The 18509-nt window shown below is 41.6% G+C and overlaps 2 protein-coding genes across 12 annotated transcripts in view; both read right to left on the bottom strand.

Annotated features, from left to right (window-relative positions):
- The window catches only part of UBN2 (ubinuclein 2), a gene marked incomplete at its 5' end in the record, with an annotated part of 87857 nt that extends 86622 nt beyond the window's left edge, over positions 1-1235 (bottom strand). For 8 of the 10 annotated variants that reach the window (XR_014492830.1, XR_014492831.1, XR_014492832.1 and 5 more), the window contains one exon: positions 735-1235. Coding sequence is in view for 5 of the 10 variants with exons in the window: in XM_083365493.1 (XP_083221619.1) it covers positions 735-1235 (501 nt within the window). Of the gene's footprint in view, positions 1-446; positions 592-734 lie in introns of those variants that run through there. The other 2 variants (XM_083365489.1, XM_083365494.1) reach the window with 2 other exon arrangements.
- A 2805-nt stretch (positions 1236-4040) lies between these two features.
- Positions 4041-18509, bottom strand: part of IFT56 (intraflagellar transport 56) — a 33126-nt gene continuing 18657 nt past the window's right edge. Inside the window, exons 14-18 of one of the 2 annotated variants that reach the window (XM_083366395.1) lie at positions 16443-16526; positions 14851-14920; positions 11834-11940; positions 6758-6891; positions 4041-5903 (exon numbers count right to left, since the gene is read on the bottom strand). In XM_083366395.1, coding sequence (XP_083222521.1) covers positions 5792-5903; positions 6758-6891; positions 11834-11940; positions 14851-14920; positions 16443-16526 — 507 coding nt within the window. In that variant the 3' untranslated portion in view covers positions 4041-5791. Of the gene's footprint in view, positions 5904-6757; positions 6892-11833; positions 11941-14850; positions 14921-16442; positions 16527-18509 lie in introns of those variants that run through there. The other variant, XR_014492925.1, reaches the window with a different exon arrangement.

The following is an 18509-nucleotide window of genomic DNA, read 5'->3' as shown; positions in this document are numbered from 1 at the left end:
ACATTCAAAAGTTATACAACAGATTCAAGGTACTGAGATCTAAAGAAAAAATATCTAATTGGCTTCAATAATTTAATAATTTACATAAATGTTACTACCAATCTCAATATGTTGATTTCTTAACCTGAATCCTCAGGTTTTCATCCTAATGGCCACTTACAAATCATTTTCACAAATTTACTCATAAACTATTTATGAAAAATATCAACAAGCATTCCCAATATCCTGACTTTGTAAAAAAAATACCGATTTTTGCTTGCCTTTACACCACTTCTATATAAATCTTCAAACCCCTACAACACATAAACTAAGTACAGGCATAAAAGTGCTTATAAGGTGTATTGAAAGAACACCGCAAATAAAAAAATCACAGGTATATGCTCATTCACAACAGAAAAACTAATCTACTATAACAAAATCTTTCTGGCATAGATATATTTATTTACTTGCTTTGGGCTCTTTTTGTATCAAAGGGTCTTCAAAGACCAGTAGAAAATCCAGCTTCTATAGGTTCACCATCTTTTGACTGAATCAGAGTAGCAATTTGGTCTTATATCCATCCTGATAGGGTTTTTTTTAAATGCTAAACCCTCTTACTTTCTCATTATTCCTCTCCCCCCTTCCTCCTTCAGCACTGAAGCTAAGGACTATGCTAAAAGAACCATATAGGACAAGATTGACAAAACAGGAGGCAGAAAGGGTAGATAAAGAGCGAGTGTTTGCAGGTCTAGTACCCGGGCCTTGCCACTCCATAGCAACTCGGGATAGCTGAACTCCACGCAGCTCTCCTCCGTGGGATCTTTCAAGATCAACTCAAAGCGAATCGTCTGATCCAGTGGTGGCGGCGATTCCTGTCGGTTGTTCTCTTGATTTAGCTGCTGATGAGACGACAGCGGCGGTGCTTCTGGCCTTGGGGACTCTCGATGGGGTGGTGGCTGCGGTGGCTTTGGTGTCAGCTCAGGCCGACTGATCTCCCGCGGTAATGACACAGGGTGAGACTCTGGCCGAGGACAAGATTCGAAGGGTTGCGATGGCGGCTCTACCCGACTGTTATCGTAGTGGTGGTGGTGGTGGTAGTGCTCCTGCTGATCTGGTAGCTTCAGGCCCTCACGCGCTAATGGCTGCTCTGCCTCGCGGCCCCCTCCAGTCTCTCGCTCTAGCACCGGAGACTCACCTTCTCGTCGCCTCACGGGTGACAGACTAATGAACGGCACCCGACGCGGCTCCGCCATCATCGACCCCCCCACCCCCCCTTCCCACCTGTTCGGTGACCCTCCCTCGCCACCCACAACCCCAGCTCCTCCTCCGCCCGTTCCCTCCCCCTTAACCTGGTCAGAGTACCTCCCCTCTTCCCCACTAGCCTCTCCTTGCCGATAACATCGCTGCCATCTTGGAACCCCCCCACGTAAATAGAAGCAGGCTACTACGGCACGCAGGCGCAAAAGCAGTGGACGCTCTACGGACGCGCTGCTACACGTCATTGTTGTTCTTGATTAGGGTTTTTTTTTTTTTTTAGTACGTCACTGCGATCGCACGTTGAAGACGACACGACTCCGCCCACAGTTGCCTTGGAAATACGTACGCCGCACTATCGTAAGACTTTTTAAAAGTCTTCGCAGAGTTCTCAATGGAGCACTATTCTTTGCTGTTGGTGGCTCGGAGCAAGAGTTGACTACCTCAGGAACGCGGCGCTAATGCGGCAGCTACCAAGTGCATAGTCATTTCTTTTCATAGATTTTTATTTTCTAGTTTACAGCAAGTGAAGATGGTCATAAAAACCATTTGGTACCTGAAAAAGTTGTGAGCATTCTATCTTTGGTGTATGGTTTTCTTCCCGTTTAATATTAGTTTCATTTAACATGACATGAACTAATGACAAAATACTCTTTATTATTGTTTCTAAGCGTGAGCTTAAATGGACTGCAGAAGATGGTAGAGGACAGGAAGGCCTGTTGGAACGTTGTCCATGGGGTCACGATGGCATGGACACGACTTTGCTACTAACACCATTGTTTCTAAGATGCAATTCAAAGAAACTGACCATCCAAAAAAGTACTAATTTTCTTGTTTAGTAAATTTGATCTGGAAACAGTGCAAAAAATTTTAAATGCTAAGACAAGGCAGAAGTTGTATGGAGCTCTTTTTTCCTTTTGGTATCTAATTTCAGAGGCAAAGCTGTAAGGCATAAGGCCTCTTGGTTTAATTATGTAGAATCTACCCAATTATACAAAATAATACGTGTAATGGATTTATTTTTGCAGTGTATATGCTGCTCAATTCCAAAATGGCCTTCAGCAGTTTAATACAAAAAAAAGAATTTTTTAAAATAACAAAACTCGAAACCTATCCATATGGCATATACAAAGAACAACAACAAAAAATTCACAGGTGATGTTATAAATGAATTTATTTTGGGATGTTGCTCCAGAGAGCGCAAATCCAGGAGACTGAAAAAAAATTCTAATGAATATACATCAGTTTATATTATTTACATACAACATATACAAGTATATACATATTCTATCATGGATTTCCAAATTCCTGGGTGTGCAACTAACAAATAGGTGGCTTGGTCGCTCAACAGTGAGAAACTGGTGAAGCGGGCACAGCAGTGCCGGCACTTTCTGCGTCACATGAGAAAAGCTCATCTTCCTTCCCCTGTTCTGACCACTTTCTACAGGGGGATGATCGAGAGCATTCTGTCATACAGCATCACAGTCTGGTTTGGAAGCATCACTGCTTCAGACAGGAAGGTGTTGCAGAGAGTGGTGAGAATGGCCGAAAAGATCACTGGCAGTTCCCTCCTTCCCATCCAGGACATAGCACAGAAGCATTGTTTGAACAGGGTCTGTAAGATTACTGTATTTTCTGGCGTATAAGACTTTTTAACCCATGAAAATCTCAAAAGTCGGGGGGGGGGGGTTCGTCTTATATGCCGGAAAATACGGTAGTCTTATACGGCAAGTATAGCCCAAACCCTATACCTGTATTTTTCGAGGATGCGTCTTATGGTCCGAAGCTGATCTGTATGTCCAGCCCCAGCCTCCGCAAGTGGAAAGCAAGGGAGATTGCCAGGAGCACGAATCGGCACGTGCTGAGAAACGCCGATCTCGCACTCCTGAAATCTCCCTCGCTCGGTTTCAGCCTCCCTTGCTACAAGAGAAAGCAGGCTGAAACGGAGTGAGATTGCCAGGAATGCAAATCGGCTGATCTCGCGCTGCTGCAATCTCCCTCGTTTCAGCCTGCTTTCTCTTGTAGCAAGGGAAGCTGAAACCGAGTGAGGGAGATTGTAGGAGCGTGAGATCGGCCAATTTGCGTTCCTGGCAATCTCCCTTCCTCCGTTTCAGCTTGCTTTCTGCAAGAGAAAGCCGGGCTGCAGGGCCGCCTCCGCAGGTACTGCTCTAACGTGGAGAGGGAAGGACAAAGAGGGAGGGAAGGAAGAAAGGAAAGAGGGAAGGGACAATGGGAGAGGGAGGGAGAGAAATAGAGAGAGGGAGAGAAGGAGAAAGAAAGGGAGGGAGAGAGAAGGGAGAGAAATGGAGAGAGAAAGAGGGAGAGGAAAAGAGGGAGAGAAAGAAAGGGAGAAAGGGAGAGAGAGAAAAGTAGAAAAAGAGGGAGGGAAATAGAGGGAGAGAGAGAAAGGAAATAGAGGGAAAGAGAAAAATAGGGAAAGGGAGAGGAGAAAGAAAGAGGGAAATGGGAGAGAGGAGAGGGAAAGAGAGGGAGAGAAAGAGGGAGAGAGGAGAAAGAAGGAGGGAAATAGAGGGAGAGAAAGAGGGAGAAATAGAGGGAAAGAAAAATAGAGGGAGAGAAAGGGAGAGAGAAGGAGAAAGAAAGGGAGGGAAATAGAGGGAGAAAGAGGGAGAGGTAAAAGGAGAGAGAGGAGAAAGGGAGGGAAAGAGGGAGAGAGAGAAAGAGGGAGGGAAAGAGGGAGAGAGAAAGGGAGAGAAAGAGGGAGAGAGAGAGGGAAATAGGGAGAGAGAGAAAGGGAGAAATAGAGGGAAAGAGAAAAATAGAGAGGGAAAGGGAGAGACGAGAAAAAAAGAGGGAGGGAAATGGAGAGAGAAAGGGAGAAATAGGGAAAGAGAAAAATAGGGAGAGAAAGGGAGAGGGAGAGAGAGAAAGAAGAGGAGAAAGAGGGAGGGGGAGAGAGGGAGAGAAAGAGAGAGAGAAATTAAATTAGTAACATGATTGTTAAGTGAATCTGGTTTCCCCACTAACTTTCCTTGTTAGAAGGTTGCAAAAGGCGATCACATGACCCAGGAACAATGTGACCATCATAAATATGAATCGATTGCCAAGCATCCAAATGTAAATCACATGACCCTGGGGATGCTGCAACGGTCATAAGTGTGAAAAATGGTCATAAGTCACTTTTTCAGTGCCGTCATAACTGAACAGTCACTAAGTGAATCATTGTAAGCTGAGGACTACCTGTACTTTATCATTTTTTCCCTTTTTTTGTGGGGGGGGGGTTTTCAAGTTTTTGACACCTTGCTGGGTGACTGGTGGTACTTGGACATTGCCTTGTCCTAAAAGTGGTACAATGGATGAAAAGGTTGAAAAGCCCTCTTTTAGTATACCGGTACTATTTGGTTCAGAATATTTTTTTCTTGTTTTCCTGCTCTAAAAACTGGGTGTGTCTTATGGTCAGGTGCGTCTTATGGTCCGAAAAATATGGTAATTTAACAGGAAAAGTAGGGGGTCGTCTTATACGCCGGAAAATACAGTATCTGGGACACTACTCATTCTCTTCACTACCTGTTACCGTCTGGGAGGAGGCTTCGTGGTATCTGTAGCAGAACATCCAGATTCAATCATAGTTTCATTCCATACAGCATTAACCTTGTGAATTCTCAGGCTTCCTCCTTCCGTTATATATTCAAGTTGGACATTATTTAATATTTTATTGTTATGTATATGTAGGGGTGTGGGTCTATACATGTGTTGTATATAGTATGTTTTGGGAGTGTGTCATGTAGGTGTCTCACTTTGAGAGCAGGCAACTAAATTTCATTTTTGATGTGCGCCATCGTGCCCACAGTAAAAAAAAATTCAGTAAAGATTATCTTATCTTATTCAATGTTGTTTTGTGTTTAGACATTTTTCCTTAGGCATTACATATATTCTTGAAACCAACACTTTACTTTCCCAATATACTAAAAAAACCACCACAACATTTCATCATAGAATGACAAGTTTATAACCCTAATTTAATCAGAAAGAAAAATATAAAAACAGATGAAGATATGAACAGCAATCTTTGATACAAATGAAAATGAATTATGTTTATTTACAATATTTCTCCTTATGTCCATTATATCGTAACAATGAAAACTATTTAATCAGATCGTCATTTTCTTATTGTGTTCCATTTTAAGTGTATAGCTGCAGATTCTTTATGGGGGTCTTTTAAAAACTAAAATCTGAAATCTAATTCTAGTGCTCTTTTTCTATTCTGCTTCAAAATAGGGCCTGGGAAAATCTGTATTTTGCAAGTTCTTGAACTGTCTCAAAAAACTACTGATTGTCATACATTGAAAACATTTTGAAGATTAAAGCCAATATGTACAACAAAGTTGCATAAAATAAAATTTAGGAGATGTATAAGAGTCAAAATGAGATTCTCCTCACAATACATAACATTTGCATACTTTTCATGAAAGACATTTAAATATATGTAAAAATAAATAGATCTGTGTTTTTATAATCTTTGCTCTGCAACAAAATGACACAGTATTCCAGGCAGGCACAATAAAGATGGCAGCCTTCCATTCATTGATCACACTGTTTAAACAGGAACTCTGTTCTCCTTGGCCCACTTCTTCATTATACGTACAATGTACTCTACTTGGGGGTTGCCTGTACTTCTCAAGAGATGCAGTACCTCCCTTAGAGTATCTCTGAAAGCAAAGAAATAAAGGTTTTTTTTTAAAAAGAGAAAGAATAGATCAGACAATATTATCAACTTCTAAGTATGCTATATCTGAAAAGTTTTGCAATATTTTCTTCAGTCCTTAACTGACTGACTTCTTCTCTGACTTCATGTAATGGATAAAATAAAGTTTCATGTAGGAATGAGAGAAAGTGATATATCAGATTTGTTAAGAAATAAAAGCCCAAAATTCAGCCCCATAAATTGTATGTATTCAATAGGAGTAAGGGGCTATCCATTATGCTGACTTGATTTCTCCCATCTTTACCCTATATTGGTGCTTAAATGTAAAATTTCTTCCTTTCTGTTCTGCATTCTAAAATTTTTCAATTTTAGAATAAGAACAGAGGGGAAGAAATTTTATATTAAAAGCGTCAACATAAAATGGAAGTTCTGCCAAGAGAGTATGTATATATATAGGCCCAGTTCCTGTGGAGACCTGGGGAGACAGTATGGGGAGGAAATAGGCAGGAGGCATACTGCAGCATCTCTGTGGTTGGTCATAAGGGTGAATGACTACCACGGTGTTGCAATACATATAACTTTGGGACTGGATCATAAGTACTTTTGGGAGTGGGTGGGTTTGTAACTTTGAACCATCACTAAAGGAACTGCCATAACTCGAGGACTACCTGTACTTTATTAAATATAAGGCTTCCATTCATAATACACACTTTACCAGAATCAAAACTTAAGTACCTTCTGTTCCTTAAGTTTCTAATTGGCATTTGTACTCAGTAAGCATAACAAACCAACAATATTGTAATGTTAAGCAGCCAGAGTATTATTCCAAAGTAGTAGAAAAAAATTCAGTGGATATACTTAGGCTCTCTGCCAGCGACAATCATCTGGAAGATACCAACACAGGCACCTCTTTTGCCTTCCCAATATTCAGGGTTAGGATCCAATCTTTCCAGGACATCAAAAGCTTTAGCAGAATAATAAAACTGGCCCATCTGTTCAGAAGATAAAGGTACATGTTTAAGGCAGCAACACTACATAAAACAAAATTTAAATACTGTACATAGCAACAATTGTTGGGACTCCGAGAGGTGGCTGGGCTTAGATAGGGGCCTCGGGTTGAGATGTGTTAAGAGGCCCCTGATACATTTTTAGCCGGTTATTTTAAAAGGTTAGGGAGGGGGAGGGATAGTAGGGTGGGGAGGAAATTATTAACTGGCACTCAGTCTGGGCCTGTTAGAGGTCCTGACGGGACGGGGTTGGGGGTGGAGGCTGCTGGTTCTGTGAATGTTGGGGTGGGGCTTCAAATCCCACGACGATAGGGAATGGCAGCAGGTGGTTGCACGGAGGGCCACATCAACATCTGGGATCGCGTCCCCGCTGACTTCGAGCGGTGGCGCGCTCCGACCCTCCGGTTAGCAACCTTTAGCCCGGGGATGAGGGTGATCAGGCCCCTAAGCTTAGGCTGGTTTATTTTAATGCCAGATCTGTCGTTAACAAGGCTCCCCTCATCCAGGACTTGATCGAGGAGGAATGTGCGGATCTGGCGTGCATCACGGAGACTTGGTTGGGCTCGGAGGTAGGGGTTCCTCTGACCGACTTATGCCCTCCAGGTTTCTGTGCTACACCAGCCACGGGCTCAGGGCAGGGGTGGTGGGGTGGCGGTGGTTGTCCGGGACACTTTATGCCCGCGGGAGACCACCATTGTCCAGATGGCCGGAAGTGAGTCCCTCCTCCTGAGATGTGGCCCTCGGGCTCAGTTGGGCTTGTTGCTCACATACCTGGCGCCCAGCTGTGTGGCAACAGCCCTGCCCGAGCAGCTCGACACCTTCTCAGGGTTGGCGGTGGAGTTCTCCAGGCTTATAGTTCTGGGTGACTTCAACCTGCCCTCACTGGGAGGGTCATCTGAGTTAGCTCAGGAGTACATGGCTTCCATGATGGCCATGGGCCTGACCCAAGTAATTCAGGGCCCGACTCATGTGGGGGGGTCACATTCTCGACCTGGTGTTCCTGTCTGGACAGTGGTTGGATGATCTGGGAGGGGGTTCACCAACCATTGTCCCCCTGTCATGCTCAGATCATCATCTCCTGAGGCTGGTCTTCCGTTATGCCACCCCCCACTGCTGGGCTGCGGAGCCGACCAGGTGGTTCCGCCCCAGGTGCCTAATGGACCCGGAACGGTTCCAGATGGTGCTTGGGTCTATACCCATCGCCCTCACCCACAGCCCAGTCGATGCCTTGGTGGATGCCTGGGAAAGGGTGGCCGCCAGGGCACTTGACTGTGTTGTACCCTTGCGACCTCTGACCCAGCGCAGATGCCGCTGGGCTCCATGGTTTTCTGCGGAGCTCCGGGAGATGAAACATCGGAGACGGGTTCTAGAGAGCGGTTGGAGGTCCAGCCGATCCAAATCTGACCGATTGCAGTTAAGAACCTTTATAAGGTCTTATCTTGCTGCGATGAGGACAGCAAAGTCTAATTACTTCGCTGCCCTCATCGCATCCGCAGATAATCGCCCGGCCGCCCTGTTTAGGGTGACTCGCTCCCTCTTTAACCAGGAGGTGAGGGAGGATCCCTTACAGGGACGGGCCGAGGAGTTTAGTCATCATCTGACGGACAAAATCGCTCAGATCCGGGCCGGTCTGGACTCTGACTGGGCGGAGTCTGATGTGGAGGAATCGGACGGTCTTGAGCATGTTATCTGGACTGAGTTCGATCCTTTTCCCCTGAAGATGTGGACAGGATCATGGGGAGGCTGAGCTCCACCACCTGTTTGTTGGACCCGTGCCTCTCCTGGCTGGTTTATGCGGCCCGGGAGGAGACACGAGGCTGGTTCCAGGCAGTAATAACTGCTTCTTTGAAGGAGGGTGTCTTCCCCGCCACCTTGAATGAGGCAGTGGTGAGACCTCTCCTCAAAAAGCCTGTCCTGGACCCGGCTGTTTTAAATAATTATCGTCCAGTCTCCAGTCTTCGCTTTTTGGCGAAGGTTGTTGAGAGTGTGGTGGCGCATCAGCTTCCTCTGTTCCTGGAGGAAACTGATTATCTGGACCCATACCAATCAGGTTTCAGGCCCGGGCACAGCACGGAGACGGCATTGGTCGCGCTGGTGAATGATCTCTGGCGGGTTCGGGACAGGGGTTGTTCCTCTGTCCTAGTCCTATTAGATCTCTCAGCAGCTTTTGATACCATCGACCATGGTATCCTACTGCGGCGTCTCAGGAGGTTGGGAGTGGAAGGCACCGTTTTACGGTGGTTCTCCTATCTCCTGGGCCACTCGCAGTCGGTGTTGACGGGAGGGCAGAGGTCCACCCCGAGGCCTCTCATTTGTGGAGTTCCTCAGGGGTCGGTTCTCTCACCCCTCCTGTTCAACATCTACATGAAGCCGTTGGGTGAGATCATTTGTGGTTTCGGTGTGGGGTATCATCAGTACGCTGATGATACCCAACTTTTTCTTTCCACCCCGAACCAACCCAGCGATGCCCTCGTCTCAATCCTTTCAAGACTGAGTGGCTGTGCATATCGGCATCTCGGGTTAACCAGACCATTCCACCTTTAACGATGGGGGGTGAGGTGTTACCCCCCATTGATAGGGCTTGCAACCTGGGCGTCCTCCTTGACTCCCGGCTCAATTTTGAAGACCATATAGGAGCCGTGACCAGGGGGGCTTTTGCCCAGGTTCGCCTGGTGTGCCAGTTGCGACCCTACCTGGACCAAGATGCTCTACGCACAGTCACTCATGCGCTCGTGACCTCCCGTTTAGACTACTGCAACACTCTCTACATGGGGCTGCTCTTGAGGACCACTCAGAGGCTTCAACTGGTGCAGAATGCGGCCGCACGAGTTGTGATGGGGGTTTCCCGATACTCCCATGTAACACCTCTACTCCGCGAGCTGCATTGGCTCCCGGTTGCCCTCCGGGTGAGATTCAAGGAGCTGGTGATGACCTATAAAGCCCTAAATGGCTTGGGTCTGGGATATCTGAGGGAACACCTGCTGCCAGCATCAAGTTCCCTTCATCCAGTGCGCTCCCACAGGGAGGGTCTGCTCAGGGTGCCGCCGGTAAAAGATTGCCGGCGGATAACACCCAGGGGGAGAGCCTTCTCAGTGGGTGCGCCTGCCCTCTGGAACCAGCTGCCCGTGGAGCTCAGAACTACCCCCGACCTCCGTTCATTCCGCCGGGACCTGAAGACCTGGCTCTTTAATTTTAATTGGGGGTTTTACTTTTTTTCAGGGATTGATGTAATTTTTTAAATTGTTTTTAACTTTTGTATTTCTTGTTTTAAATACCCTGTAAACCGCCCTGAGTCCTTCGGGAAAGGGCGGTATATAAATCTAATTAAATAAAAAAATAAAAATTAACGTAAAATGAGGAATGAATGTTGACATTGAATTTTTCTTGCTCATGATTTGAAAGCTGAGTAACATTTTATGACTTTATTTTCAAATTCAAGAAATAAATACTTTTCAATGTTATAAACACATTATTTATTGATAGAATATTTGTGGCTCAATGTTGATCTGTGGAAATCTTGGTACTCTCTGAGTTTGGTTGTTTTCTTGCAGACATTTCATTACCAAACTAGCAGAAAACTAGCAGAGCGCATTCATGAACAACTAGCAGTCAGAAAACATGAAGAAAACTCCTTAATTTCACAACACATGAACAGTCTTAACCACAGTTTTTCAACTTGGAAACTATGAGCATCCTAGAGCAAGTTAAATCTAAAAACACTAGAGAATTCCAGACAAATCTGCCATCAACAAGCACATAGACACAAACAACATCTACATACCATTCAAAAGAGACAATCAAAAAGCCAAAAAGGAAAGAAAAAGACCAAAAAGCCTCTTCACCAAGAAACACCCAGATGAACAGAGATTAACATCAAGATTAACATTAGACCAACAATCAAGAAGCAAACAATATATCAATCAAGAAACTACCAGACTAACAATAAACAATAGTTTAATCAGGTAACCACCACGACTACTCCCACCAACATTTAAAGGGCAAGCCACTAGCATATACAATGAGAGCAAACCCCATTCCCCACTTACACTGATGATGTTACCTAGTTTGGTAATGAAATATTTGCAAAAAACCCAACCAAGGTCAGAGAGCACTAAGGATTTAACGTTATTTATTTTTAGAGGGGGGAAGGGTTACCATGCTTACATCGTGGCACAGCAATGGGGCATGCCACTAACAATGATAGTTAAACAAACAATTTTAAAGATGGGAGATTTTCTTTGCAAACATTTTAAAATGTTATTTTTTCTCAGTTCAACTTTCAGTTACATTTTACCTTTCATCCTGAAACATTTAAAATTTTTCATTTCTAGCAAAATATCCTATTGAATAAAATGATTTCCAATGAACAGAAATATGTTTTTAAAAAGTTATGGTCATAATTATATTTATATTAAAAGAGAAAAGTCAAAATTTAGGAATAGCTCAAATAATTGACTCCTCTGGCTCAATACAAAGCATTTTCTACTAAATGAATATTTAAAAATAAGGAATTGAGCATTTATAAGAAAAAAGATAAACCTGTAGTTTTATGAAATATTTGCATCTACATCTTAGGAAAATACCATAGAGAAAAGTTAACATAATTTCCTTACTCAATGAAAGGTAGAAATCACATAATCTTTCTTAGGATGTCTCAATATGATCATAGGAAAAGTAGTCAGCATGGTTTACTTCTTGGGACAACTTCATGCATCATAAAAAACTCCAAACTAACAAACTGCTTTATAGTCTAGGAAATAGGCCTATATCATATAAATTCTGGTTGTAAGAAAATGGGATTTGACAACAAAAAAGTGTAGAAGTCAATTTATTAAAAAAAAACTACATGACTTGAGAAGGTATAAAAGTTACAATTCTACAGGGTTGATTTACTGTAGATAGTGAAGGAAAATGGATTAAAGACAACCTTGTAGCAGTCATTTGCAATTAGCTGCAGAAGACTAAAGGATTCTCCTGAAGTTTCCATCTTTAGGTAGAGTTCCCAGGCTAATCTTGGTTTCTTATTCATAATATCTGAAATCAACAGAAAGTTAGAACTAGCAGAGGCATGTTGCTACACAGTGTTTAGAACGGATAAGCATATCAATCAGCGATATTGTTCTTTACATTGGCTGTAAGTAACAGCCACACCAATTATGTTGACAAGAAAAATATTTTTTTTTAAAAAAACGTGCCAATATACATGTTCTATATGAGAATGAACTCTAATTATAATGGCACACAGCAGACAGAACATTTGAACAGATCATACATATGAGTTTTTATGTGAAAATACAGTCAGTTGCCTTCCTAATTTACACGATCAATTTCTTCTGTCTATTATACAATATATAATATCTATGCTGACATTAAACCTACTTCAGAATAAGTATACATAATATGATTATTGGAAGTTTCCTCTGTTGTTGTTGTTGTTGTTAGTTGCGAAGTCGTGTCCGACCCATCGCGACCCTATGGACAATGTTCCTCCAGGCTTTCCTGTCCTCTACCATCTTCTGGAGTCCATTTAAGCTCACGCCTACTGCTTCAGTGACTCCATCCAGCCACCTCATTCTCTGTCGTCCCCTTCTTCTATTGCCCTCCATCTTTCCCAGCATTAGGCTCTTCTCCAGTGAGTCCTTCCTCCTCATTAGGTGGCCAAAGTATTTGAGTTTTAGCTTCAGGATCTGGCCTTCGAAAGAGCAGTCAGGGTCGATCTCCTCTAGGACTGACCGGTTTGATCGCCTTGCAGTCCAAGGGACTTGCAGGAGTCTTCTCCAGCAACATAGTTCAAAGGCCTCAATTCTTTTGCGCTCAACCTTTCTTATGGTCCAACTTTCACTGCCATACATTGCAACTGGGAAGACCATAGCCTTGACTATACGCACTTTTGTTGACAGGGTGATGTTACTGCTTTTTAGTGTGCTGTCTAGATTTGCCATGGCTTTCCTCCCGAGGAGCAAGCGTCTTTTAATTTCTTGACTACAGTCCCCATCTGCAGTGATCTTGGAGCCCAGGAAAATAAAATCTGTCACTACCTCCACTTCTTCCCCATCTATTTGCCAGGAATTGAGAGGGCCGGATGCCATGATCTTGGTTTCCTTAATGTTTAGTTTCAACCCAACTTTTGCACTCTCCTTCTTCACTCGCAACAAGAGACTCTTCAGTTCCTCTTCACTTTCTGCCATTAGAGTGGTATCATCTGCATATCTTAGGTTGTTGATATTTCTTCCAGCAATCTTAATTCCAACTTTTGACTCCTCTAGCCCTGCCTTTCTCATGATGTGCTCTGCATATAAGTTAAATAGGCAAGGCGACAGTATACAGCCTTGCCGGACACCTTTCCCAATTTGGAACCAATCAGTGGTTCCGTGTCCAGTTCTCACTGTTGCTTCTTGGCCCGCATATAGGTTTCTCAAGAGACAAATAAGATGTTCTGGTACTCCCATCTCTTTAAGAACTTGCCACAGTTTGTTATGATCCACACAATCAAAGGCTTTAGCATAGTCAATGAAGCAGAAGTAGATGTTTTTCTGGAACTCTCTAGTTTCCTCTACTCCTGAATAAAAGGACGTGTAAAAAGTCACCAATGTTTAATGATAAAATAATTTAATTATATATGAGAAGCTCAGCACAAAGCAGTTCTGTTACATCATATGCATGCAATTTTCAGTATTCTCTAAGGTCCTGCTTATAGAGCAGGGGTGTCAAACTTGCGACGTCACATGAGGTCACACGACGTATCGGAGCTTTTTCCCCATTGCCGGCAATGGGGTGGGTCCGGTTTTGTTGTGACGCATCCGGACCGTGGGCCACCAGTTTGACACCCGTTATAGAGCTTTTTTAGATGAGTAGAACAAATGTAATAATATTCCATTTAGTTATTTGAAAACTTAATATGGTGCTGATACCTATTTACATAGGAAGTTTGTTATAAAGTGACCGTGTCTAAAGATTACAGCTACTGATGCTAATTTACAAAAATAGTTCTAAAACCAATTAACATACGCCCACTAACAACACTGCACTTTTACAACTTCTTACACAAACACAGCATTTATTCTTATATGCTGATTGGCTAGCTCTAGCTTTCTAGCAATCTCATAATTATGAAATCAAGGTAGTAAAAACCTGGCAAAACATTGTTACTTCACCATCCTTATTGTGTCTGCCAAGTCACCCAGCATTCCTATTTAAGATTACTCTTTTCCTGATGATATATCCTGATCTTTGGGCAAGTTAGCAGAGATATGAATCTACAAATCTGCCATTTAATCAGTATTGGTAGGTGATGAAGCCTTCAAACTGCTGTTCACAGATGTTTTTTAATGTATTTGATTTCTATAGCCACCCATCTCAACAAATGAATTTGTTGTTGTTAAAGCAGTGTCTTAAAGACCAGATAATTAAATATTTTAAAATTTAAAATGCAATAATGTTGTTTCAACAGTATTGATTTTCAAAGAGGAGAAAATTTAAAAAAGGTTTACGGCTTCTTGTTTTACTAACATTTTTTATATGTCTATAGAGATTCACATTCATCCAAGTCATGGTTGTCCCAAAGATGCTTTTTCAAGAGGTAACTGGACTTTGTTTTTCCTTGAAAACGTTTCGCTTCTCATCCAAGAAGCTTCTTCAGTTCTGACTGTTGGAAGTCTTCAAAGAAAAACAAAGTTCAGTTGCCTTTTGTAAAAGCACCTTTGGGACAACATTTTCTATAGATTATCTCAAAGAACTGGCCTATTTCCAAGGCAGAAATTCCAAGACCTTCTCTTAAAACCTTGGAAAATTGTTTCTTAAAAGACATTTGTAAGAAATAAAATTATTCTAGCTTAAAAATAATTAAATTTACATGAACTTAATACTTAATTTCAAATTAAAATTAATTTAAGGGAACGGATTAGCAGGTCAATACATATTTTATAATAAAGTGGAGTGACTCACAGCAGCGTGCTAGCCAACTGAGGTAAACAAAATCATTCTTTATTTTCTCACTTTGAATCAGGAGGAACACCTGTGAAGAAACAAAGAAAGCCAAGCTTCTGTTCACATTAAATATAGCTCTGCAATACAGGTCCTCAATCAAATCAGGGTTTGTCATACTAAAGATTCAGCAGCTATAAAAGTTTAAGATAAGAAAATATAATTTTCCCTTAAGTTAAAAAAAAGTATTTCATTCAATAATTATTTATTGAATAATTTGTCTTATCAAAAGACCCCCCAGGATCACTGTAGCAGAGATGTAATACAAAAGCAGAGATGTGGAAAAGGAAGCTTGCAGTCCTGATATAGCCCGTCATTATGTATTTTATGGCCCTTTTGAATGGTAACAATTAGCATTTTAGAATGTCTTGGGACAAAACCTGTCTAAGTTTGGGAATGATTCTAGATTGTTTTCATAAAACTCTAGTTTAATATACAGACTTATTTTAAAAAGAAAGAATAACCAATCATGTAACCTTTAATCCTTTTTTGCCAAATGATCACTCACACTGAATTTTTTTTAATTTTTCAAGCTTCAAAGAGCATAACTTTTTCATTAGAAACAGTGAAACTTTTCTCAAAATAGCATTTCTCTTGCCATTTTATGCAGAATATTCTGCAGTTTTATTCAGGTATTCTTAAGGAATGGGAAGGACAAATAGACCAACTCTTATATTGTATGTTTCTATCCATCCATGCATCCATCTGTCCTTGAAAAAAGTATTCTTCTGCAGTTGTACATCTCATAAAAAAGGTAAAGGTAAAGGTTCCCCCGCACATGCGTGCTAGTCGTTTCCGACTCTAGGGGCCAGTGTTCATCTCCGTTTCAAAGCTGAAGAGCCAGCGCTTGTCCGAGGACGTCTCCGTGGTCATGTGGCCGGCATGACTAGACGCCAAAGGCGCACGGAACGCTGTTACCTTCCCACCGTAGTGGTCCCTATTTATCTACTTGCATTTTTATGTGCTTTTGAACTGCTAGGTTGGCAGAAGCTGGGACGAGTAACAGGCACTCACTCTGTTACACGGCACTCGGGATTCGACCTGCCAAACTGCCGACCTTCTGATCGACAAGTTCAGCGTCCTAACTTCATGCATGGAGTTAAATTTGAAGAGGGAAAGAGCAAACAGTGGAATCCTTTTCTATCTATGGCAGATAATTTACTTCCATTTCTCAATATGTTACATGGATAAAATATCAGACTCTGCTATTATACTACAATAAATATTTATGTTGTCTGTAATTATCAGAGATTTTTAATTACAAATTATACAGTATTATTAATTAATCAATCTTCCACATTCTCTTTTTGTTATATATATATATATATATATATTTTCTGGCTTCATACACTTTGGAAGTGTGATCCCCAGAGAAGATTCATTATAGCTCCCAGTATTTAAAAAAACTACGTTTTGCTGCTGTACTGTGTTGCTACCTTCTGAGTATATATACCTAGGATTATGCATATATTTCATACTCAAAAGGTTATTGCTTTCTTATTCACAACAACCTCCAAATTCTTTAAGAAACATATATAACGTAAGATACATACCTCCTCAGCCTCACTAGTATTGCCAGTAGCAGCTTTGGCTTGTCCATAGTTAAAGTTAAAAGTATCATCATTATAGAAATAACTCTGGAAAATAAAGCATGCAGAACAAAGAAACAGTTTAATGGTTTATGACATTTAACAGTATCAATTTTCAGCTATCATTTGAAATTGAAATGAATGAATGTGAAATCATTCTTTCATTTAATTCCAAAACAGTATAAAAACATGAATGCACATTCTTAATTAATGCCTTATATAGAGGGAGGAACATTTGTTTATTTATATACCATCAGACTCCAAAAAAACTCCTAGCAGAGTGGTGGCGAACCTATAGCATGTATGCCAGAGGCGGTATTCAGAGCTCTCTCTGTTGGCACATGTGCTGGCACTGCCAGCAGCAGGTCCATCAGGCTGCCCCGCCCAACACAAAGGAGGCGAAGCAGCCGACTAGCAAGCTCGAGTAGGGGTGGTAGAGTGGAGGTCACCAACCATTGTCGATTGGCAGACTGGAAGAAAAGGGAGGGGGGAGCATTTTACATGCGTGTGTGCGCATGGGACCAGGAGCATGCATGCACTGCAAACGGGGAGGGGCTAGTGCCTGTGTGATACTCACTAGCCCTGCCCCATTGTTGCGTGGTGCAGCGCCTTGTATCTGCACCCTGCTGTGTGCCAGTGGCTGTTTTTGCAGCACGGTGGCCCATTTTTGCATTGCTGGTTTTTGTGTGTGTCAGAGGCAGCACTCAGAGGCGCCTTCCTGCCCCTCCCCCCAAGGGCACCACAATGCTGATGCACCCCTGGCACTTTAAGTAAGTGGGTTTTGGGTTGTGGTTTGGGCACTTGGTTTCTAAAAGATTCACCATCACTGTCCTAGCATAATAGTCTATTAAATTACCCATAATTATACTAATATAAATGTCTCCTAATAGTTACATATAATCATTAAAAGGTCTTCGAAACAGCTGAGTTTTCATCCCCTTTCTCTATGCTGGGAGGCATGGTTCAATAAAGATTTTCACATGGAACCTATTCCAGAAGATAGGGCTTGCCACAGAAAAGGATTGACCTGGACAGTAAGTTCTATTTGAAGCAATCTGTCCATCAGGCCAAGTCAGAAAGGGTTTTATATATCTTTTTGCACACTTAAATAATGCTTCCTCATTTTGTTATACCAAATTTCTAAATTAAAAGCCATAGCAAACCAGTTCAACAAATCTTCTCACTCTGATAATACTGTAACATATTATATTTCTTTAGATTTTCCATGTATGAACTGATTACCGGTATGTCCTCATATATTAAATAGCATAAATGCTAATTAAGAATTACAGAAAGTATAAAATATAATCATTGCTGTGTAAGTGAAAAGAGATCACATTATAATAACACTTTGTCCATATTTATGTCAAAGCCTAGGAAGAAAAATACCATTTTCCTTCAGGTGTGGAAAAGTTTGCTCTTTTCTGCTGAAATCTTTAGTTCTGTGGGTGGTAGAAAACATTATCTAGATGTACTGGTTTGGAATACAGAAAATGGAAATGTGCCAACTGACGTTAAATGTCAATCAGTATAAGTACATTAATTATATTATTAAATAATGAATCATCATATGTTCACTAACATGTCTTCACAAATGCTTCACTTTATATTTACTCTTTTGATAATCTCTGTATCCACATATTTTGTTAAGTGGTTTTTATATGCTTTCAACTTCTAATTTGATTTAGATGTCAAATTTTTCATTCCTTTCACAAATACCCCAAATATTCTATATGGAAAATAGAAACTATCATCTAAATATAGCTCAGGTGAGTTCTGAAGATAAAAGATACATATGATTATCTAAGTACACTACCACATATAAAAGATCTTCAGTAATAGAGATCAGTTTCCCATTATATTGTATAGTGAGTCTCTGGCTTATTTACAATAAACTCTTCAGTGTTAATTGTATCAATATTCTATTAATTGAGTTACAAAGTGGCCTAGTAGTAGTCTCTGAAGCAGAAGACAGCTCCTAAAGTATTTTAAAACATCCCACAGAATTATAATTTTTAGATACTTCTGGGT

Source organism: Vipera ursinii, assembly GCF_947247035.1.
Source record: "Vipera ursinii genome assembly, chromosome: 6".
Lineage (NCBI taxonomy): Eukaryota > Metazoa > Chordata > Lepidosauria > Squamata > Viperidae > Vipera > Vipera ursinii.
This window is presented reverse-complemented; position numbering and strand designations above follow the sequence as displayed.